Here is a 24,614-nt window from a genome sequence, read left to right as displayed (position 1 = left end):
GATGACATCAGCCCTTTACAGCTGGGGGCCAAACAAACAAACAAACAAACAAACAAACAGACAGACAAACAAACAAACAAACAAACAAACAAACAAACAAACAGACAGACAAACAAACCAACAGACAAACAAACAAACCAACAGACAAACCAACAAACCAACAGACAAACAAACAAACAAACCGACAAACAAACAAACAGACAAACAAACAAACCGACAAACAAACAAACAAACAAACAAACAGACAAACAAACAGACAAACAAACAAACAAACAGACAAACAAACAGACAAACAAACAGACAAACAAACAGACAAACAAACAGACAAACAAACAAACAAACAGACAAACAAACAAACAGACAAACAAACAGACAAACAAACCGACAGACAAACAAACAAACAAACAGACAAACAAACCAACAGACAAACAAACAAACAGACAAACAAACAAACAGACAAACAGACAAACCAACAAACCAACAGACAAACAAACAAACCAACAGACAAACCAACAAACAGACAAACAAACAAACAGACAAACAAACAAACAGACAAACAAACAGACAAACAAACAAACAAACAAACATGGGGACTTTCCCGGTGTAGGACTGAGATACCTCTCTTCTTCCTGTTCTGTCCCATCTCTGAGTGAACGTCACACAGATTGTGCGTTTGCTGTTATTGTTGAACATATTAAAGTTATATTTGATGTGACCACGTGTAAACAAGCTGCTGCCTTTACACGCTCTCACCTTCTGCTCGATGAAGCACCACCAACACCACTTATGAACCTCTGCATTGAAAAACAACAACCACGGAGCCAGTTTGACCCGATTCCTCTCGCTGTACATGATGACACCACTGGGACTGCCTGTGTGTTACTGGTTAGGCTCACTGGGAAACTGGTGAACTCTCCCTGTTCTACAAGCTCTCACAGCTGATATCTACGGTGGCCCCGAGAGACAAAACACGTACAAACTCCAAACAGTCATCACAGCTCATTGTTTTTACACATGTATGTGAGCACTGAGCCAAATTTAGTAATGACCACATACTGAAGGAACAACATTTGTCTCTTATATATAACACATCTGTATACACTGTCACAGATACTTTTGAGTGAAGATTTAAGGTGACAGGAAATATAAATAACAGAAACTTGAGTCTGTACTGAAGCTCAGAGTTTGACACAGAGTTCATGTTCACTGCTGTAATAGCTAATAATGATTAATATATTAACTATAATATTGACCATATTATATTTACATTACCACAGTGAGATGACTTTAGTCTCATGAACAACATTAGCTGACACGTTTCCAGCGGTTAGTATCATGGTTGCTAGGCAACCTGGGCAGCGTGACGGGGACTGGACGGTCCCATACAGCCCACGTGTTTGCAACAAACTTGCAGTTTATTTTGCAAATCGAGCTCAACACTGCCCCTAGCGTCCTGGAGCACTTCTGTTGTGTTTTGGAGTTTGCACGTGTTTTGTCTCTAGGGGCCACCGTAGATATCAAACTGAACGAGGTAGTGAGGGCCGTGTGCACAGCTGTTCATTCAGTCACTATGAATGAAAGTCAGAGGTCCCTGGAGATCCTGAGAACCTGCATCAGGCCCTCGTGACAGGTTAACGACACCTGAACAACAAAAGTCTCAGGTGAGCTCAGCCGGAAACTGAGGACGTCATTATTAACACAACAGCAGCAGCGTGCTGTGGTCTTCTTTAAACAGCTGGAGGACCCGTCGTGGCAGACAGAATGAGTCTGGATACACAGACAGCACTGGGATCCATTCAGGTGGCGATCAGCCTGAAACACCATGTCACCATGGGACATGTTTCTCCTGCCACAGGTTTAAGCAACGGTACAAACAGCTGTGTGACCTCAGTTACTCCAGTAACTGTCATCTTACAAACATCCTGGATGGCTTGGGTCACGCCTGTAGTGCTCAGCTCGTGTTTAATGTGGAGCCACAGTGTCCAGACACACTGACACAGTGAACGCAGCACGAGCTTCTCTAGTGTCCAAAGCAGCAGCACCTTTAACTGCCAGTGCCATAAGAGGCTGGTGGTCTGTTCCAGAAGCTTCAACGACCACCAGGAGGCGGTAGGTGAAGTGTCTCACCCAAGGACACAACGACCGAGACTGTCCGAGCCGGGGCTCGAACCGGCAACCTTCCGATTACAAGACGAACTCCCAACTGTTGAGCCACGATCGTAAAGTTCAAGGATCTCTTATACAGCACGTTTCTACTCTAGCTGAACACACATTCATCCGTCCAGCACATGTTTCTCACACTAACACTGCAGCCACGAGGAAGCATCGCAGAGCAACAGGAGGGGAGGCTCACAGGCTGCAGGCGGCGAGGAGAACTCGCTCTACCCGGGGCTGCAGTCACCCCAACACGACAGCGCGTGGATGCAGGTGAACTGAGCGGCAGCTGCAGTGATGAGGCTGAAGGTCACACACTGACAGACACACAACAACACCTAACAGTGTTGTTGTGTTTCTGGATGACCTAACAAAGTCATCCAGACACAGTGTGGTCAAAGCTGTCCTCCTAAGGCCCCTCCCCCATCTCTTTGTTTTCTCACACGTTCTGTTTATTTAACATTTTAAATACAAAATAAAGTGTTTGTTTGTTTATGAAATGTGACACCGCCTGCTGGCCCAGCTGAGGAACTGCACTGACAGCATGCTGCTGATGTCTCAGTGCAGTAAATGGAAACTGCTTCTTACATGTGCGGGTCATGTTTGTGTAACACTGTGTGACAAACAAAGGACGGACGAGAGCCTGACACGGAGCAGAGGACATTTGGTTTCCATGGTAACTTATTTATCAATTTAAGAACATTTCTTCCTTAAACATATTTGATGTCATGTAAACACAACTTTGTTTAAAAGCAAACAAACAAACACTGCGTGCAGGTTAAAACCAGCGAGCACTTCCTTTGTGCTGTTGTTGTCTGCATGTTTTGATCTCTTTACTCGACACAGTGATTCTGGAGCTGCTGACTGTTAGTGACAGATGAAGTATTTCAGTCTTGTATCGACCGCTCAAAGCTGCAGAACAACTTGTGTCAGTTTACTGTGTCACTGCTCTCTGAAGTTTTCATGCTCTCACTTTGAACACTGTAGATACAAACTGAAGACATCAAAGAAATGAAGCAAGAAAGTTTACTTTTTGCAAACCCTCGGCCTGCTCAGTGGGCTTCGTGATGTCGTCACCTGACATGGTTTCACAGCTGAGCCTGTCAGGGCTCATTTGTTGCCTTCTTAACATCAGTTGTGTTGTGCAGCAGTCAGGTGGGTGCACAGCTGACAGCCTGTTTGACAGCTGTTCATATTATGGCAACAACCAATCAGCTGAGTGAAGAGAAACATCATTAGTGTAAGAACTGAAGGTCAGTCAGGCTGTGAAGCTGCTCAGACTTTGTGTCCCCGAGTGCAGTCGCAGAAACCATGAAGCACCAGGATGAAACTGTCCCACACGAGGACGTCCCAGGACAGGAAGACCCAGAGTCCCTCTGCTGCTGAGGACACATTCATCCCAGTCACCAGCCTCAGAAATCGTTAGCAGCAGCTCAGATCAGAGCGCAGATAGATGCCACAGAGCTCCAGGAGCAGACACATCTCTGCATGTTCAGAGCAGACTGTGAATCAGGCCTTTACGGCTGCTGAGAGACCACGACTGAGGAAAAGCAAAGAGCAGAGATTTGTTTGGTCTGAGAAACACGAGGATGGACATCAGGCCATCTGTGCTTTGGTCTGATGAGTCCACAGCTGAGATCTTTGGTTCCACCTGCTGTGTCTTTGTGCAGAAAAGGTGCACGATGGTCTCTACATGCATGTTCCCACTAGAGCTGTTCGACAGAACGATATAAACGTCCATCGTTTGTTTCGTGGTGTCACAAAATAAACTGTTTACAGCTGTTTTCATGTTCTGATGTCACTGTAGTGGCTTTATTAAAGTTCTCTCTTTCTCTTAGATTTAATATAACCACACTACGGACGACAAGCGCCTGTTTTTATGTGTTGTTGTTAGCAACAACGACGGTAACACCATCGCGTGTCAGCTTGTTTATGTACCACATAAACCTTTCACAATAAAGCTCAAGATCCTGTTGAGACTTTTCAAAATAAACTGAATCACGTGAAAGAGCAGATTATTTAGGATGAGAAGTAAAAAAGACGCCAGGTGCTAAAAAATAAACCTTAGACTCAAACGTTAGAACAGGCGTTTCCCCGCAGCACGCCGTGTAGTAAATACTCACAAAGAAAACGGCGCCGTTACAACTTATGTCTAAAAATGTTTCATGCGTCGTTAAAACACTCGACTCCAGCTGCATGACGCACAGCTGGAAACACTTCACACAAGTCGAGCTGCTGAGATTCACAGAAAATGTTACATGTTTGTGATTTATATCGTTATCAGACGATAGAGGTCTTATATCAGGAGATGAGGATGACTTCCCACTGTGGAGCATGGAGGACGAGGTGTGAGGTGTGGGGGTGTTGCTGGTGATGCTGTTGGGGATTTATTCCAAGCTGAAGGCAGACTGAGCCAGCATACATACATGTTACATACATATGTTACATACACATACATGTATGTTACATACATGTATGTGTATGTAACATATAAACATGTTTTGATGCCTTCAGTGAGAAGCTTTAATGTAAACAGTCATTAAAATAAAGGAAAACTCAGGAACGTTTCTGTGTCGTGACTTTGTGGAGCATGAATAAGAGGCTTCATCAGTAAACAAGCTGCAGAACACATGAAACTGCTAAAAGTTTCTGCTTGTTTGTGGTTCAGAAATATAACAGCGCGTTCAGACACTGAGCCATGGCTCTGTGCTACATACATGCTGATTGGCTGCACAGTGTGCCCATCAAAACAAAGTCCCGCCCCTGCCTGCATGGATTCTCTGACATAGGGGATTATACCTCTGTACAAGTTTGACAGGCCTGCTGTCAGTGAGCTGGTGACAGCAGAGCCTCCAACACTTCACTATATAACTGGCAAAAACATTTGCTGGTCTGCTTTCACATGTGCATCTTTGATCCACAGGTTGAACATGGTATCGGCACCATCTGCAGCTCTGCTGGGAAGGCTGTGCACGAGGTTTACAAACATGTTTATGGGAAATTTGGACAATTCTTCCAGAAGTGCGCTTGTGAGGTCAGACACTGATGTCATCAGCACTGAGGTCAGGCTCTTTCACAGTAAGCTCGCTCACCTTTACACACCTTGCTTTGTGCACTAGGTTGGGACAGGATGATAACCCAACCTTTCCCAGTGTTGGGAACATGGAGTTGTCCAAAATGTCTGGGGATGCTGAAGCATTATTCTTCACACGTCTGCCAAACACTGGCCACCAAACCCAGGCTCATCCGTCGGACTGCCAGATGGACAAATGTGACTTGTAGCTCCAGAGAACACACTGCTCTAAAGTCTGACATGCTTTACACCACTGCATCCAACACTTTGCATTGCATTTGCATGTAAGACTAGGGTGCAGCTGCTCAGCCATGACAGCCAAACCCATTGAGCTCTCTATACACTGATCTGGAGCCAGTCTGCAGGCCACATGAAGCTCGGTGGCATCTGCTGACCCTGCACTGAGATCTTACCTGACCTACCACTTTGTGGCTAAGCTGAGTGGTTCCCAATCACGTCCACGTTATTATAATACCACTAACAGGGAATATTCACAGCTGGATTTGTTGCACAGTGGCATCGTATCGTACACACAGCTGCTGAGAGCGAGCCAACTCCTCACCTGTTTGAAGACTGCATGCTGCAGGAATCAGGCCACGTTTAATACAACATGGTTGAAGGTGCAACACCTTCATGCAATGATCTGGAAAGAGATGAATACTCTTGGCAACCACAGTACACCTACAGGAGCTCTGTGGTCAAAGTTCAAGTGCTACATTATTTACATTCTGAGGATATTTCTGTGTTTGTGCAAAGCTTTTAATTAATGAACTCAATGTGAACCGGTTACAGCAGGTAAATAAGTACCAACCCATTCGACCCACACAAAGACACGCCCTCACTATACGCCGGCTCTGTGCGGCGTCCTGCCCCCCCACCTGATCTAACTCATCAGTAGGTGGTCATCAGCTGGCAGCTCAGCCCCTCTCTGCACTCCAGTGTCCAGAGCGTATGAATCTGGGGTGTCCTGGAGCCGTGTGCACTCAAGGACCGCCTTACGCTCAAACATGGTGTTTGTTATGGACAAACTGCGGTGTGCACACTAGTCCAGTAACAGAACTCTGGTTCAGGTCAGGCTGGCCGCTCCTCCCAGTCACACCCTAAAGGTCTCACTGTCGTTGCCCACATGAGTGTTGAAGTCTACCAGTAGGACGACAGAGCCCCCGGGTGGAGCACCTTCGAGCACCCCACCCTGGGACTCTAAGAAAGCTGGCTCCTCTGAGCTGTCGCCCGACGCATTTTTGTTATCATTGAATTAGACATTTTATGTGGGGGTGCATCCCTGATCTTAACGCTGAACCTAAAAATCATAGTTTCTATTTCTATTCTATTTTTTGAAGCAACCAAAATCTAAACATCTGATCTCCCAGTTTGTCAAAGACTGTGCTGGTTAATGCAGCCCTGCCACAGGGCCTGAGCCAGTGCTGAGCTGCAGGTACAGGCTCATGCAGTTTGAGGCTCTGCACAGACTCCATCACTCTGAGACAAAGCTCAGTGAAACCTTTGGTGACGTCTCTGTGATAAATGTGCTGCTGTTTGCATGTTTGAGAGCTTTTTCAAACCCTTTGTTAGGAACATCCAGCTAAACTGTAACCTGGCCTGTTTCAGGACTGCGTCATGCACAGTCGGCGTGCACAGTCGGCGTGCACAGTCCACGTGCACAGTCCACGTGCACAGTCGGCGTGCACAGTCGGCGTGCACAGTCGGCGTGCACAGTCCACGTGCACAGTCCACGTGCACAGTCGGCGTGCACAGTCGGCGTGCACAGTCCGCGTGCACAGTCGGCGTGCACAGTCGGCGTGCACAGTCCGCGTGCACAGTCCACGTGCACAGTCGGCGTGCACAGTCCACGTGCACTTTTGGTTTCATTCCCTTGTCTTTGTGTAACGCCTGCCTGGCCAGAGTTTGTTGCTTCGTTGTGTTTTCTGTCTGTTCATTCTTATAAACGTTACATGAATTATAAAAAGCATCAGTGACTGCACCTGGTCCACTAGGCTGTAACAAACCATCTAAAGGTCTGAACGGCCTCCTACTCACAGCGCCTTACACAATCAAAAAACTGTGAGAGTTTGTTGTTCCACAGATCTGTGGTGCTGTAAGACTCACATCTAAAGCTTGTCTTTGTTCAGTACTGTTGTTTTCTAAAACTAACATGTTCAACAACACAAACAAGCATCAGTCCCCTCACAAAGACCAGTCTTCACATGAATACAGCTCCTGCATATTTGTAGACAAATACGAGCTATGTTGAGAGTTACACTTGTGACTGAACGAGTTCATGACTTACAGTTATTCAGTACACGATGCATCCTGCTGCCCCAGCAACGAGTTAACAAACAGCTTGTTGCACATATGTTTCCACATCTGCATCAGCATTAGTTAGACATCAGCATTAGTTAGACATCAGCATTAGTTAGACATCAGCATTAGTTAGACATCAGCATTAGTTAGACATCAGCATTAGTTAGACATCAGCATTAGTTAGACATCAGCATTAGTTAGACATCAGCATTAGTTAGACATCAGCATTAGTTAGACATCAGCATTAGTTAGACATCAGCACGTACAAAAACAGACATATTTTTGCTTCATATCTTACGAGAACATGCTGATTTCATCTGCTTTTTACATGTTTGCTGTAAACTTAGCCTCTGATATTATCGATGTGAGCCTTTGTAAACTTACCACAGAGGCGTTGAGCCTGCCCATGGAAGGAAACTCTCCTGCTTTACAGCTGCCACACAGCGGCACCAGGCGGTTGGGGTCAGTGGCGTATTTAACGTCGGTCAGGCCTTTGCCCCAGGCCGAGGAGGACACGAGCCAGAGGAAGGCAAAGGCAGCGGTCAGCAGCAGGTCCTATCAAACACAAACGCTCACCAATGTACAGTTTTCAATGACACACTGATGTGGAGTTACATTTGCAGATTAGAGGATGTGACCGTTTTTCCTTAAGCAGCATAAAGGAGGACAAAGCTTCTCCGATGCTTACACCCATCAGCCACCACATTAAACCCCCTCCCAGATGAAGCCAGTAACACTGGTCGTCTTGTTACCATCAGTGCTCTGCTGCAAACTTCCCACAGACTCACTGCTCTACAACATGTGTACTCACTATGACGGGACCACGGCTGGTCTGCAGGTAGACGCTCCGGTAGCCCAGGTAGACTACGAGTGTGGCGGTGCAGTAAAGGAAGGCAAACACACCAACACACACAAAGAACTGCGCTGAAGAGGAGAAGTCGCCCTGCAGATAGGTCTCAGTGCACGAGCCGTTACACAGTGGTGGACAATACGGTTTCATTGCCAGCCTGAGGAAATCAGAGAGAAAGAAGGCACGTTCACCCGCTGCTCCAAACACATCTGCTTTTATTATTTGACTTCAGACAACACAGCTCCTCACCTGAGTTACTCTTCTATCCAAGGAATGCAAGAGGAAAGAAAGGATTCATCAAAACACACTCAGAGTAAGCCTTCAGCTCCATTACACAGTTTACAGAGACTGGACACTGACGGCTTTCTTACAAGGACTTTGTCATCTGTCCAACATGTGGAAGTGTTCTTGTTCTTTTTAAATGAGGAAACAAATGGAAACTCCTGATGTGATATGCTACATTGAGCCAATAGTCCTCCACTGTGTCTGCTTGGGATGAACAGGCTAAGGAATGAAAGCTCTTAGTGAAATGAATAATTAAACAGCATAGAGAATGCAGCATGTTTAGGTGGAAGCTAGCGAGCTAACTTCCTGCTAACTTCTAACTCTGTTAAATGTAATAAATCCTGTTTTCATGGATGGATGTTAAACTTCACAGTTACACCTGGTAAAGCAGCAACGCTGATCATTTTATTACAGATGGAAGAATTTAGACAGTTTGTAACCCTCAGAGATGCTGCAGTGATCGTTTGACTTTGGGACCTGAAGCTGATGGAGTTTAGGACCCAGATTCCTCCGCGAGGCTCCTGACTACAGTAGCTGTAATGGTCCAACAATCCAGCAGGTGCTGCGGCTTCGTAGCTGAGCAAAGTCGCACTTAAACATTTTTGACAGGTTTCTGAGCGCCGTGTACATACAATCGTTTCGAGGTCAGTGAGCACAACCAGGATTCATACATAAGGCGCGCTGTCGATCTTTGAGAAACTTAAAGGATTTTAAGTGCGGAAAATATGATATACAGCAGTCCCTCGTTTATTGCAGGAGTTACGTTCTAAAAATAACTCGTGACAGGTGAAATCCACGAAGTAGCCAACTTTATTTTTTACAATTATTATAGATGTTTAAAGGCTGTAAAACCCGTCACTACACACTTTATACTCTTTTCTCAGACAGGCAGGAACATCTTCACACTCTTCTCTCTCGTTTAAACTCTCACAGTTCAAACCTTCGTAGAAGTCCAGTGTTATAGAAAGAAACCAAAGACACCTGCTGGAGCCTTCGACGGTGCAAAATGTTTCGTCAACACTGTTGTTTGTTGAGGAGGAAACGTACAAACATACAGTACAGCACTTCAGTCACACTGCTAGGATCGAAGATTTATGTTTGACAAGCTGAACGCATCCTGTCCTGTACAGGAGACACGGCACGCGATTGATTGACAATGGTCTACAGCCAATCAGGACGCAGAACACAATAAGCTGTAAAAACCCCAAAAAACAGCATGCAGGAGAAAAAAGGCGAAACAGCGAAAGGTGAACCAGGTTCTAGTGAGGGAGCGCTGTACAGAAGACAAGAACATATCGTGATATATATCGTTACATATATCGTTACGGCACATGCTTCAAGTTAGACCACAGTATGGGCTGTAGGCCACATCGCCCAGCCCTGCGATAAACCTATAAAAACACAGTTACACGCTGAAATCGTATGAGCCCTTTCCCAAAGCAGCCTCACTGAAGGCTTTGTTGGCCCGACTCTGACCTGCAGGCCTCATGGTTCACATCCCTGCTTATGATCATCTGAAATCCCCCCACTGAGTTAAAAACACAGGAAAACACAGCCTGGGAGGTAACAGAGGCGGAGTCACTGCCAGACCCTCCAACTCAACGGTGCTGCACCCACTCTGACAGGCTCCAGCTGATGTAAATGACAGAGTGGTCCACCCTACCTGCTGGGACAAAACAGCCCCCAGACTCTGTTCAAGGTGTCCGTCTGCAGAAGCAGGGCTTCCCCACAGAGGGCCTTCCTCGCCTGCACGCTGCCTGGCACTGCTCCGTCCACTAGACCAGATCGGGGCCACCCTTTTGGTCAGGTCTGCAAAGTTCAGCACAAACTGGTGGCAGTAACCAGCTAGCCCGAAAGAACCGCGGCACCTTGGGATGCTGGCAGGATATGACTCTGCTGTTTCATCCATCTGCAGGTGCACCTGCGTGGCCACGTGGCACTGCACCGTGGCTGGGGCTCTGAAAAAGTCGAACACGTGACGAACCAAGCTGTACGGAGCGGAGAAGGACGCTTTCCCCTTAGAGTCTGCAGACACGGCAATCTGCCAGCAGCCATGGATAAACCCAGTGTGCTGAAAAACAGTGCAGTGCCCAACCTGGGGCACAGGACACCCTGCAGCAGTCAACACTTCCTTCACTTCCTTGTGTAACTGACAGGGTCATGAACGCACCGTCACAGGGCGCGAAACAAAAGGCTCCACGAGGCCACGCAGAGGGGAGAACACAGCTGTGTGAGACGGTCAATGGAGGGAGGGGGGCCCGACTCATCACAGCCTCTCTCCATCCTTTAAGGAGGTTGGTGTGATGCACCTGTGTGACTGTACCCCTCCACAGGTCGGACAGGTCATGAACACATCCCCACGCACTGCCCCAGCAGGTTAGGAAACCCTGTTCCCAGTATTAAGGATGTGTCAGGCAGGAGCTAACCACAGCCTGTACTCTATGCATTTTGCCCTTGTTCTGTCTTTGTAGCAGCACTATGGGATCTCTGTCATGACCTCCACCCAGTCTGCAGTGGTGAAGTGCCTCGGAGCACCTCCATCATCATCGTGGCTGCATCAGCACCTCCCCTGGCTGACAGGGTCACAGCAGTGATCTGTGGCAGTGGACCCACCAGTGGCATGTGCAGAAAGCCCCGTGACAGAGTCACAAACAATATTGCCATGGAAACGCCTGCAATTGTCCACCGGTGCAAGGCCTAAGCCGTCCACGCCCGCCCGGTGGACATCTAGCTGGGTAAGCTGAGCGCCACCAGCTGGGCATTGAAGGACAGCAGCAGGCTCAGTGCCCACTAGTGATGGGTCGGTCGCGAACGAAATGGCTCTTAGAGCCGGATCTTTGACGTGAACGACGCGAGCCGGCTCGTGGTTTTTTTCCCCTCTCTCTCTCGCACTTTTTCCCGCTTCACTCAGCACGCGAGCCTTGTGCTTTACGCTGGGCAGAGGGGGGAGGGGCGGTAGTTACACTCAGTAGCACAAGAACAGAGCGGGAGGGAGAGAGAGAGAGGCAGGGACAACAACATTAGAAAGGTATAGTAATCATCCACAACTATTTTCAGTTGCAGATGATAAAGGATGTAGAAAGTTTATTCATGCAGGTCCATATGACAGAGAATATGCATCTTCTTTTTGTTTTCATATTTTAATTTATATTTAATTGTGTTGTGGTTTGCAGTGTTTTGTGTTGTTTCACTTTAAATTTGTTTAAAAGGAAAAAGCTGAAAATTTAAATAGTTAAAAATTGAAATGTAAATATTTGGTTTTTGTATTATATGATTTATTTATTACATTTTATGTGGAGTGAATAAATAAAAGTATATTTACGGTGGCCCCTACAGACAAAACACGTACAAACTCCAAAACACGTAAAAACTCAAAACGCGTACAAAACACAACAGAAGTGCTCCAGGATGCTCAGCGCAGTGTTGAGCTTTTGTTACCTCGTGGCTACACAAGCCAGCAAGTACCAACGACCGGTAGTAACAGGTAAATGAACTTTTATTTATTTATTTTTTATTATTTGACTATATATGAGTGCTTGTGTATAAATACACAAACACTACACATATGCTGTCATGCTTTCAATTGTGTAATTTAAGTGATCTAGTAGCTCTGCTTTGAAGTTCAGTTAACGCTAGAAATGTGTTTTGGAGTTTGTACGTGTTTTGTCTCTAGGAGCCACCACATATATTTATTATAAACATATATAAATAAAACCACTTTTTTACATTAGTAATTCCTTTTGTGCATAATTTTATATTGTTGTTAATAATAAATTAATTAAAGCAACAAAACAACCTGAAGAGCCGGTTTGGAGCCGAAAGAGCCGGCTCTCTAAAAAGAGCCAGAAATCCCATCACTAGTGCCCACTGAGCGCCCACTGAGCGCCTGGGCTACAGGCTGCAGATACAGATGGGTGAAGCAAGTGTTGCATCCTTCACAGAGCTGCTGCATGAAGCAGAGATGAAGGAGCAGCCCAGGAGGTAATAACCCAGGGAGTCAACCATGTGCCTGATTACAAATTCAGCAGGTGATCAAATAATTATTTGCCCCATGACGACTCCAACATCTGTTCTTGCTGTCACAGCATTTCCATTTGTTCCCATTTCATCCTGATCACACTGGTACAGAACTACAGTCCTGATGTTACTGTGCCTGAACATGTCTGTGTCTAACTACTAGAATAAAAGCAGCGCACACTCTTCTACATCCTGACTGCAACATGAACTTTATTATTATGTAACTGTATGATTGAGAGACGTGTTACGAATGCGTACGATGACCTACAAACATAAAGATATAAACACGATTCATGAATCCAACATGTTTCCTCTTTTAAACATCTCTCTGTGCATACAAGCATGTAAAGCTACACAGAGCCTCCATGCATGTGCACCAACCTGATATGCACAGACCACATGCACGTCTCGTCACCCTCTGTTATAAAACATACATTTAACAATTAAAAGCATTACACAGAGTATGAAACTTCATATATGGTTTAAATAAACTGCTGCTACAAAAACTGATCAACTACTGTGAAGTTTTCAGGATCAGTCATTAACCTCCTCAGACCCAAACTCTCCCACAGCTTCTTTTTGCTATCTGTGCTGATTGGGACCTGATGAATGTAGGAACACAGGATTACCTGATTTTTGTTTCTGGGAAAAATGAAGTGCACATGTGAGGACATTCATTTTAATAGAACAAACTGTGACACTGTCAAAACTGTCAAAAGACCCAGGATCTCCACCAGTCGCTCTTAGAACTGAAGAAGCTTCTGAGATGAGAGCTGACACGTCCTGAAGAAACTTGAAGAAGTCCACATGTTAGCCTGCTACTACCAGGATCTTTGTGAAGCTGCTACCACGAACCCACAATGTGATCTGTGCGTATCAGCACACGTGTGTTTAGTAAGTGAGCAGCAGGGTGGTTGGAGGAGTTTTAGACATTAGTGTGGACACAGAGGTTAGAAAATGATCCGGTTCATCAAGCTGAACTGTAGTTACCATTTATTCAGCTTTGCACGGACACTTTAGTAAACAGTTGTGCCTGTGGTCACTCTGTGTCTGTCCTCAAACACATCTGTGAAGCAGAGCTCATGCTTGTGCATCATATCGTACCATTCGTTACACTAATGAGGTAAAGGTGTGGACCTATCAGGACACTGCATCAGAAACTAGACTGGGAGAGTGCCAGTGCTCGTCAGTACCTGAACGGGTAAGCAAAAAACGCCTCCACAGGTCGGTCACTGTCTGGACAGCTGACGGTGAGGTGGGTCGTCCCAGTGTAACCTCCGATGGTGGCAAACGCAAAGATTGAAAAGACCTGTTGAAGGCAGAAAAACGGGTATAAAGATGTGTCAGGCGAAGCAGCACACACAGGCATTCATCTGAAAACAGGAAATCTGGTTCAATAAGGATACACGGGAGCAGACGTCAACCAAAGTCAAGTTTATTCATAAAACGTATTTTCACAGCACTCATGTGTTGTTCAGGACCAGCTGAGGACACAGTTTAACACCCACTGAGTTAAACCATCTCCTCCTACTCCTTCCTGGCTAAAGTATGATACAACATCATTACTTTTATTGTATATTTGCTAAACAATATTTCTATAGTAACAATTTCCTGACACGTGCTGGAGGAATATTGAGGAGGAAGTAGCAGCACTGCACCATGAAAACATCATTGAACTGTGTTACTGTCCAACAGCATTATATGGATGTTTCAGACTCACTGCACTCACTTCCTATTAGCTCCTGTAAATACATCCTGTTCTCTGACAGTTTGTAGCTCCACACAAACAAAAGATGCACTTCTGAAATAAAACCCGGAGCAGCGTATGACCCGACTGTGATGGTTTACAGCAGGTGGTGTATTAGCTCTGGATCCATTATCACTCATCGATTCTCATTGGCTCCACTCTCAGCACCATCAAAGACATCCATGCAAAGTAATTACACCTGTTGGAGGGTCACTGTGGGTCGTTACTCAAAGTGTTACACACAACACTGTGATGCAGCACATGACTGAATTACTCAGGAGAAAGACGTTTGTTGAGTCGTTACTTTCATGTTATTGTGTAACATGAACAACACCGTCTCAGCAAAGGAGCTTACGGACGACAGTCACACACCAACACAAATCCCTACGAGGACACACACTCGCAGTATTTATAAATGAACACAACAACCATCAGACAAAGAGACTCTACACTGGTCCGCCTGCATCTGTGCCATCAAACACCACAAGTGACTGATGCAAACAGGTGGGAAATACTGTGTCTGCACAACACACAGGCCACCACCTATCTGGATGACGTCATCCATCCTTAGTGGCAGCCGGTCGGGGCACATGCAGCGCGGGGTCCTTGAGTCCCAGAGCAGGTGATGGTCAGCCTGGAGAAGTCTGGTCCAGTGGATGGAGCAATGCCAAGCAGCGTTCTTGCAGGTGAAGAAGCCTCTCTGTGGGGCACGCCTGCTCCACCCTCCTGGAGGCTGGCCAGCCCAAGTCTGGGGATGGGGGTATTTGTCAGGGTGTGGTTTGTGGCTCCGCTGCAGAGGAGGGGTGAAGTAGCGGGCTCAGGGGCAGGGAAGGATTGTGGAGCCCTGACTTACAGCATCAACAGATTTCCACAGACACTGGGACGGTCCTGCTACGACATGGACTACAGGCTGGGCACCAACACTCGTTTCTACAACTAATTCAATTCTGATTCACAGGGTCCCGACTCTGTAAACACTGCAGCAGCAGCAGCGAGCGCTCTGTCACATCGTGGCATCGAGAATAGGAACAGCTGCAACACAGGAGCAGAGCCTTGAAATGAACGGCTCAGGATAGACACCGAGTTAAACTCCACAACCACAGACGCAGGAATTTAGCAGCCATGAGGCTGGCTGAGGATTTTCAGGAATGAGTTTCATCTTTCGGGTGTATCAGGTTCTCCACTACATTTCTCAGCTCATCTCAGACCCCTGTCCACACTTCACTCTAAACAAAATCCTACACTCGTATGCAACATATCGAGGAGATCTATGTCAAAGGTCACCTAAAATCAGAGCCTGCAGGTCACGCTAGCAAAAACAGCCCGAACACTGGCTCTCTGACAAACTCACATTCATGTTTACAACGTGTGGCATAAACACTGTCTGACATTCAGTGGTGTCACTAACATCTTCCATGCAGAGGGATGCAGCTCCAACAACGCCATGAAACAGCAGTCAGCTGTGTAGATGTTCCAGGACTCCACCAACCAGCACACACTAAAACACTCAGATATTCAGTTAGAGAAAGTTTACTGTTACAGCACCATGTGACCTGCTCTACCACCTGAGCTGCAGACACACTTCCCATTTTGGTGCCAGCTGCTGTCTTGAGTGTAGAACAAGGCTCAAAGGTAAATTACTGAACAAACAAAAACAGATGAAACCCCTCAAAGCTAAGTCGGACACCGTGGCGTGAAGGCGCAGTTCTGCTTTCTTTGCCATCTATTGGTCACCCTGAACCTGCAGCCCTCCATCCCTGTCACCTGTCCAGACTGACTCCTGTGGCCGTCAACTTCTTCTGAAGGACAATTTCAGCAGGTGGTAAACGAACCTTTGGACTATCATAACCAGCTAAGTTAGTGGATGTTAGACTGATTCATGTCCTCCTACAGGCTTTTTATGCTTTAGATCACTGTGGGGACACTCACTCTACTCTCTCACCCACACTGCCAAACAATAGTTGAACATAGGGCTGGGCCATATATTGAGTGTTTAAATATATCAATATATTTTTATACGAGACATGAGATGTGACAGTATCCTTTATATCGATATATGTTACGTTATAATTATACTTTGTCTCTCTCGTCTCTACGCTGCGTTACTCCGCCTCTCTGAACAGAGCCTCCCCCCTGCTTCAGTTGCAGGACGGTCATGGCGGCTATCACAGAGGAGCTGCTCGGGAAAAAGAAAACATTTGGACATTTTAGTGCTGCAGCGTGACGTTAACGCCATAACTGCATTAACGGGGCAAATCTCTGTTAACGAGTTACCGCGGATCGCCCCGTGCGTGGGGCTGCACGGCGTCAACGCGCTAACGAGCTAACCGCGTTAACGAGCTAACCGCGCTAACGAGCTAACCGCGCTAATGAGCTAACCGTGCTAACGAGCTAACCGTGCTAACGAGCTAACCGCGTTAACGAGCTAACCGTGCTAACGAGCTAACCGTGCTAACGAGCTAACCGCGTTAACGAGCTAACCGTGCTAACGAGCTAACCGCGTTAACGAGCTTGTCACTACCCGATCCGTACCGGAAACCCGATCGGTACCCCGCATGCGCGAAAGGTGTCTACTTCCGGTCGAAGCGTTTTACGATAGTTACGGGTCAGAGTATCTGTTAAGATGTTAAGAATAATAAGTATATCTTAACATGTTTGCAATAATAAAGCATTTCAGTACAATGTAGACAAAAACGAAAAATAAAAAGATAGTTACGGATCGGGACTCCCCGGTCCTTACTGCGCATGTGCAAAGTCGGACCGTACAAATTGGGTCTACCCGATCCGTACCGCGCATGTGCAGATGTTTTCTTCTTCTTCTGTTCGTTTAATGGCAGTTTACTCCCCAGTGTACGAGGATACTGCCACCTGCTGACCGAGCGGATGAACCCTATTGTAAACTGAATTGGCGTCATTACAAACGTGTGTTAAATTTGATTTAGTGACAGTCGAGTGTGTTTATGCTTGTCTGTGTGGAGAGGATTGATTGGAATAGTGATGATGATGTCCGCTATCACTGTTAATTGTCAGTAAACACTTAATCTGGCTGCTGAATCTTCACGTGACATATTACAAAGTCTGTATTATTAATTCTGTAATTAGGCGCCATTCTTCTTATTTTAAGGCGCTGTTGTTCAATCGGGGGACGCTCTCTGTTGAGGAGAAAAGCATGAATTTGTTTGTATACGGATTATCCATAGTTTAAATGTCCCGGTAGTTGAAAAGGAGGCAGAGCTGTTGAGAAATGCTAGGAGCTAACTGGGCGCTAACCGTATCATTCAAATATACTGAATGTCGCAATGCTGGCAAAGAGAGGAAGTGACGTAAGATTTGCGCATGCGGGGTACCGATCGGGTTTCCGGTACGGATCGGGTAGCGACAGAGCTAACCGTGCTAACGAGCTAACCGCGCTAACGAGCTAACGCCTAAAATCCTTTCAGTTTCTCAAAACTCGACGGCGCGCCTTATGTATGACTTCTGGTTGTGCTCACTGACCGCGAACTGATTTTCTGCGGTACACGGCGCTCACAAACCTTTTAAACACTGCTTCAGTACGACTTTGCGGAGCTACAGAGCCACACCGCTTGATGGATTGTTGGAGCATTACGGCTGCTGAGGAGCCTCGCGGAGTGATACGTACTGTGCTTCAGCGTAATGTTACCGTACTGAGTGTATAAACGGCTCCTGCTCAGCGGTGGTTACAGAGGATCACGCAGCAGAAGCTGGGAACAGAGCAGCTGCTTGTTCTTCTGCTCAGCGTCTGTTAGTTTACATGTTGACTGCACAGCTGTGAGCTCTTTGTTATGCACAAAAACAGCATTGTTTTCTTTCATTTATCATTATTATTTAATAAATGCTGATGCTGAGTAATGTTTTCTTGTACATCTGCGCTGTATGTTAATAAAAGTGCCTGTGTGACGTGTGGGACACAGTGTGACTAAGAACTCTGTTTGTTCTTTCTTTATGGCTTTAAAACATGTTGAGATATACATCGTATATCACCATCCAGCTAAAGATGAATGAATTTTGGGTCATTTCGCCCAGTCCTAGTTGAATGTAATCTAAAGTAGAGAACGAGGTCAGTGGGCCGTGCCATTATCTTTACTGGCTAACTGACGCATTGCTAACCGGGCTGACCCTCGGCCAAACCCCTGCAGCCCAAAAACTCGGAGCTCAACCAGACGACCGAACCCACTGCTTCGAAACGTCCTCGGTGAAGGAGGAGTCTCTGTGACGGCCTTGCAGCTAACAGTGGCTCCACTATAAAGGACCCAGAGCCTGCCGTGACGAGCTGGCTGTTGCTAACAGTGTGGCGAACACGCTAAGGGGTGGGCTTATTAGTTGTGTAATCTAATTGGTACAGGGTTATTTGATGCCCCATGCTGGTACATTTTGGCGTTAAACGTTATGCAGCCATTCTTCACCGCTGTTGAGAAACGCCAGCGATGTGTTCATCTAGGTTCATCTTTTGTTAACACGATTAGAACGACATTGCAGATACAAGTGGCCCGTCTCTGAAAGGCGGAGTAGGGTGAGGAGTTGAGTCATGGGGGGGACTGAGAATAGAGCTGCTACTCCTCCACATGGAAAGGACACGGCTAAGGCTGACAGCAGCGTCCCATGTTACATGGAAGCAAAGACTGGAAGTGTCCGTGGGACAAAAAGCTTTGTTCACAACACAAACACAGATGTTCAGTCTGAGCCACGGGCCTGAGGCTGCTTCTGTCTATTAATCAAACGCCTGGTTTTCAGCAGTGAAAGTCTGAAGCACAGGGCAAAGCTCTAAGCGCACACAGGATTTACAGCCTCACACACATGCTCATAAACATGAACACACACCTCCTCATGCAGGAGATCAAACAGTGTCAGTGTTGTTTGCTGTCAGAAAGACTCCAAGGACAGAGGAACAGTGATTTACATTTAACCAGGAGGATGCACCACCAAGTTCTTCCACTGCAAATGAAGAGTGTCTCTGCACGTGAACGTCTCCCCACACACCACAGAACACGTTAAACACCCGTCTTGGCTCGGGTGGAGTAAAGCCTACGGCCGACAGGTCTGAAGTCTTGTTAATGCTCGCTCACGAACACTAATCTTCTTCACTAACGGGGACCTGGATCTGCTGGTGAGGAAAACCTGGCAGAGAGCCGGGGAGTCCATCTGTTTTACTTTTACCTTCTGACTGTGAAGATCTGCTGAGGATGACTGCGCGTGGTGGTGGAGTGGCCTGCAAGCATCCCCGCCCGACACCCGTGCAGCTGTATACAGACCTCTGTAATATCCCAGGGACTTTATCCAAGACTTGTCTAACTTTTTAGCTCGTACCTTTGATCAATCATGTGTGTTGTCCCTCCAGACTGCTGGCCACAGATCAGTCTGGTTTTTTTCAGCAAATATAACACTTGTTTCCATTCACAGGCCGAGGACACTCAGATCTACCTCCAACTGAAGAGAAGCTGTCCTGCCCCACTCGAGCCCTTACCTCGTTGTCTCAGTGAAGCCTGGATGGCCTCCAACTTTCTTAACTTTAATGAGAACAAAACCAAAGTGTTTGTACCAACATGGGACGAATTACTGCTGTACCATGTGTGAAACAAATAAATAAAATAGATAAAATAAAATAAATAAATAAGTGGTAATCCCAGCACCTCTTATTTGAACCTGCACAGCTTTGAGCCTTTTATTGAGTCACATGCCAAAAATGTGGGGGTTGTATTTGGCAATAATCTCACCTTTGAAAAGCAGACTAGCTCAGCTGTTTTTCAAACGGAGGCTTTTATCTAATGTGAGGTCATTTTTATCTTTTAAAAACTTTGAACGAGCGATCTATGCTTTTACTACAGCTGGACTATTGTAACTCCTAATATGCTAGAGTTAGTCGGACTCGCCTTACAAGACTGCAGTCGGCCCAGCACGCTGCAGCTCGTCAGCTGACACAACCTAGAAGACGTGAACGGTGCAACTTTAGACACCACATGGTTGAATAAACACTTGTTTTTGAAGGTTATTCGAACGTATCGCGATATATCGTGTACTGTGATACAGCCAAAGAAATATGGTGATATTAGATTCCTCATATCGCCCAGCCCTACTCTGAAGCTCTCCTGAATGACTGAACTCCACCTGTCACAGAATACATCCACCTTTCCAACACAGGCGTGGGTCTTAGATGTAGTGTTAGCAATAAGATCCAGCTAGAGTAACAGATTCATGTCGATCTAGTCAGTGAATCGTAGCAGCCCTAACATTCACTCTATCTACTGAAGACATTCTTAGTTACCGTGCATACGCTCTCTGTCAACACGCCATGCTGTGTCATGGTGCTGCTCTTTATAACAGGGCTGCACATAAGTGGTCCGCAGGTGCGCACGCGCTGTCAGAATAAAAGACGTGCACCAGATAAGAAGTTGCAACGTGTGTTTGCGTGCAGAAGATGTTCTGGAGGAGGACAGACATTTGTTTAGTCTTAAAGATGTCAAAGAAGCTCCTTTAAGCAGTTACTGTGATGTTCCTCCACCTCCAAACAAATGTCAGGAGGAGTCCGAACCACAAAATAGTGCGTATTCTCGGACAAGTGGTTGCAGGAGGTGAGCTGGCTTCAAACAAATGCTGAACGCACAGAGATGTGGTGCAGAATGTGCCGTGAAAATCCCACTCTAGTGGACAAAAACACTGCCGTTTATATAGGAACTAAACACAGCGCATGCACACCTGCGGACCACTTATGTGCAGCCCTGTTTATAACCACTCTGCTGCTGGGGGGTCAGCAGGGTCAGGTTTGGATGGACTCTGTAACTGTGCTGTGATTCTAAACAAAGAGTTTGAAAAGAAAAAGCCAAATAAATCATCTTTTTAAGACGATGACCCACAGATGATGTAATTATTGTCCGATTCTACATATCAGGTGTAATTGTAGCTAGAGCTGTTCGATGTAACCATATATATCGGATGATGATATAAAAACATCGTTTCATTTTACGCTCTCGTTTGTTTCGTGGTGTCGCAAAATAAACTGTTTACAGCTGTTTTCATGTTTCTGATGTCACTGCAGTGGTTATATTAAAGTTCTCTTATATTTAATATAACCACACTACGGACGACAAGCGCCTGTTTTTATGCGTTGTCGTTAGCAACAGCGACGGTAACAGCATCACGTGGCTCCGCTGTCCGCTTGTTTTTTTCCACGTAAACCTTTCACAATAAAGCTCAAGATCCTGTTGAGACTTTTCAAAATAAACTGAATCACGTCAAAGATGCAGAGAGTTTACGGATGAGAAGCAACAAAGAGCCGCCAGGTGCTAAAACATAAACCTAAGACTCAAACTTTGAAAGAAAACGGCGCCGTTACAACTGATGTCTAAAAATGTTTCATGCGTCGTTAAAACACTCGACTCCAGCTACACGACGCACAGCTGGAAACACGTCACACAAGTCGAGCTGCTGAGATTCACAGACTTTACAGAAAATGTTACATGTTTGTGATTTATATCGTTATCGGACGATAGATGTCTTATATCAGGAGATGAGGTTTTGGTCGTATCGCACAGCCCTAACAACAAATAGCACAAACAACTGTCCTCTGTTAACTTCAAAGAGTTCACACTGGTGTTGACTGTCTGCCTTAAATATGTAAAACAAATGCAATTACAAACTACACAGCGTCAGCTCTGAAGCACAAACAAATCTCTGCTAGCTGTAGCTCAGGAGCTGGGGCAGGTAAACACTAACTGCAAGGTTGATGGTTTGATTCCCGGTGGCTCCAGTGCCAGCTCTGAATGCCAAAGCTTGCTGGGTGAGATACTCAACCTCAGGTTTTCCTCCAATGCACAAATTTACTATTCAAATGTTAGACAGCACACGTACGAATGGGTGTACGAGGCTTTGTTTCTCTTCTTTCAGATTAGAATGTCTGGCAAGCAAATAACTCAAAATATTGTCAATAATAAACACAATACTGTATTTATGGGCTTTTGTGTCAAGCTGTTAGGAAACAAAGGGTTTATAGATATAATGTAAGTTTGGTTATTGGATCATTTGTTGCCTGTAGACATAATGCTGCTTGTGCTTGAATGATTCACAGGTCAGTGTTAAACAGCTGTAACAAAACAAACCCATTTATAATCAGCTATGAGAGCTGCTGCTTTTAACACCCGTCTGTCAACAAACCAGGCGGCTCAACACTTTTGCACAGATAATTCTGCTGGCTCTTTGTTTACGTTTCACTAAGTTCACAAACAAACATTACTGTGCATTCAAATGGAACCGACTGACACACTTTCACCTTGATTTCCTGACAGCAAAAATCAGCAGATCCGACCTTATAGTCATTTAAACAAGTCCGCGCGTGGATATGTGCAGAGGGCTCAATCCTAATGCGTTTCTTTCATATTCAGTCTGTTCAGAATCAAAGGGCAGTTTCTCTCAAACACAAGTGACATTTACAGCTTGTTCCAACACAAGCCGAGCAGCTGCCACTCCACATCAAATTCACCCCACGGTTCAACAACAGCAGGTACCAACTGGGAGTGCCACAGTGGGAGTGCCACAGTGGGCTTGCACAGTCCTACACATAATCAGGTTTTATGGTGTGATAAAAGCCGACACCCTGTTCTAGGTTAACATGAGCAAAATGAGTGAGGTCAGTGTTATAAAACTTAATGTCGACAAGACAGAAGAAGTTTAAAGTTAGTTACTCAAGCTCTCTTCTTGAATACATGTACCAGTTTTATTACTGGTACCAGTTTTATTACTGGTACCAGTGATAAATGGACTCCTAGGAGACGTCGCAGCGAATATTCGACCCTTCACGCTGATTGGGATGAATAATGTACAAAGACATGTTTGTGACAGTGCTTACCCACTCGAGGACACGAATAAATCCCAAAGGTTCCTTCAGCGGTCCAAGGTCCAGAGAAAACCCAGCCATCGCTTTCTGTGCACCAAAGACAACCAGGTATAAACGAAAAGTACCTCAAACGGCGGTTTGTTGGTCACCTTGCAGCTAACTGACGCTGCCCTGGTTAAAGCAGCTGAGGCTAACGCTAGCTCACGTCAACTTAAGCACTTTAAAAGACTCACAAACCTGAACAGTGTCCATCGAAGTGTGTAAAAACTAGCAGTCAGTGTCCCGGTACTACTTTTGTCAGTTTGCATGGAAAGCTAACTTCAAGTTGCTCCGTCTGCTTTCTGCCGACGACATAGGAGCTAACAGCAGGGGGCAGTCTCAGCTGTGCACGGACTAGTGATGCGCGAATCATGAACGAATCGTTCAATACTCGAGAATCACTTTACTGACTCGTGAATCATGATTCACAAGCCCAACTGACTCACTGACTCATCCCTGTTGCTGTTAGCAAACTAATTCCATTAGTAGAAATATATCTAGCTTATAATTAAAATTGTGTGGAAAAAACAACAGCTAGTTTCTTAACAAAAACATTTCTGCTCTGAACATGAACAAAAAACCCTGAGTAGAAGCTCACATCAAGACAATAGCTCCTCAGTTCACAGTAGCATCGCTCTGCTAACATGCTAACAGCACATTTAAGCTACTCACCCCCTCCCTCCTGGCTCACAGCTTCTTGTTCTTGGTTGGCAACCAATGTTAAGGCGCATTACTGCCCCCTGGCTCACAGCTCAGTGGACATTTAGATGAGAAAATATATATTTGACACATATGAGGAAAATACTAATAAAATAAAAATAAATAAAGTAAATGTTCCCTTTAGAAATCTTTTTTTTGCTCTTTTTTTGCTCTTTAAAACTAGTTGTTTTTCTTTTTCAATCACTCATCTTAGCAGTAGGATTTACATGAAAAGAGAAACAAATTAAGTTTGAGTAAAAATGTATATTTTTTTGCACTCTCTGGGCAACTGACACAATGACTCAAAGCCGATTCACTTTGGTGTGTGACTCATTCAAACTCGTTTCAGTAAAAAGAATCGAATTCACCATCACTAGCACGGACCCTACTTTACTTTTAAATAAATAAAAAAAATAAATAAAAAGCACATGTTTGAAATCAGAAAGCGATGACTCATTTTTCTTTCAGTGTGATTATTAGTTAGCGTTTCTGATGTTGGAGGCTCCCTCCAACATCAGAAACGCTAACTAATAACTAACTCTCTGCTGTTTGCACATTTTTATTTATTTTTATTTTTATTTTTACTGTAAATTCCTAAGTTAAT

At 45.4% G+C, this 24,614-nt stretch overlaps 1 protein-coding gene and 1 long non-coding RNA gene across 2 annotated transcripts in view; both read right to left on the bottom strand.

Moving 5' to 3' along the window:
* Positions 1-23,954, bottom strand: part of sypl2a (synaptophysin-like 2a) — a 495,265-nt gene extending 471,311 nt beyond the window's left edge. The window contains exons 1-5 of the mRNA XM_085159109.1: positions 23,510-23,954; positions 23,285-23,359; positions 13,874-13,989; positions 8,340-8,535; positions 7,913-8,083 (exon numbers count right to left, since the gene is read on the bottom strand). Of these exons, the coding sequence (XP_085015235.1) occupies positions 7,913-8,083; positions 8,340-8,535; positions 13,874-13,989; positions 23,285-23,359; positions 23,510-23,524 (573 nt within the window). The 5' untranslated portion in view covers positions 23,525-23,954. The remainder of the gene's footprint in view (positions 1-7,912; positions 8,084-8,339; positions 8,536-13,873; positions 13,990-23,284; positions 23,360-23,509) is intronic.
* LOC146519268 (uncharacterized) lies at positions 38-7,906 on the bottom strand. The gene is made up of 2 exons (XR_014874037.1): positions 2,527-7,906; positions 38-2,492 (listed from the first exon to the last, which is right to left on the bottom strand). It is a non-coding gene; the product is annotated as an uncharacterized LOC146519268 (long non-coding RNA).
* Positions 23,955-24,614: the final 660 nt, after the last annotated feature.

Source organism: Neolamprologus multifasciatus, chromosome 5 (assembly GCF_963576455.1).
Source record: "Neolamprologus multifasciatus chromosome 5, fNeoMul1.2, whole genome shotgun sequence".
In the NCBI taxonomy this organism is placed as follows: Eukaryota; Metazoa; Chordata; class Actinopteri; order Cichliformes; family Cichlidae; genus Neolamprologus; species Neolamprologus multifasciatus.
This window is presented reverse-complemented; position numbering and strand designations above follow the sequence as displayed.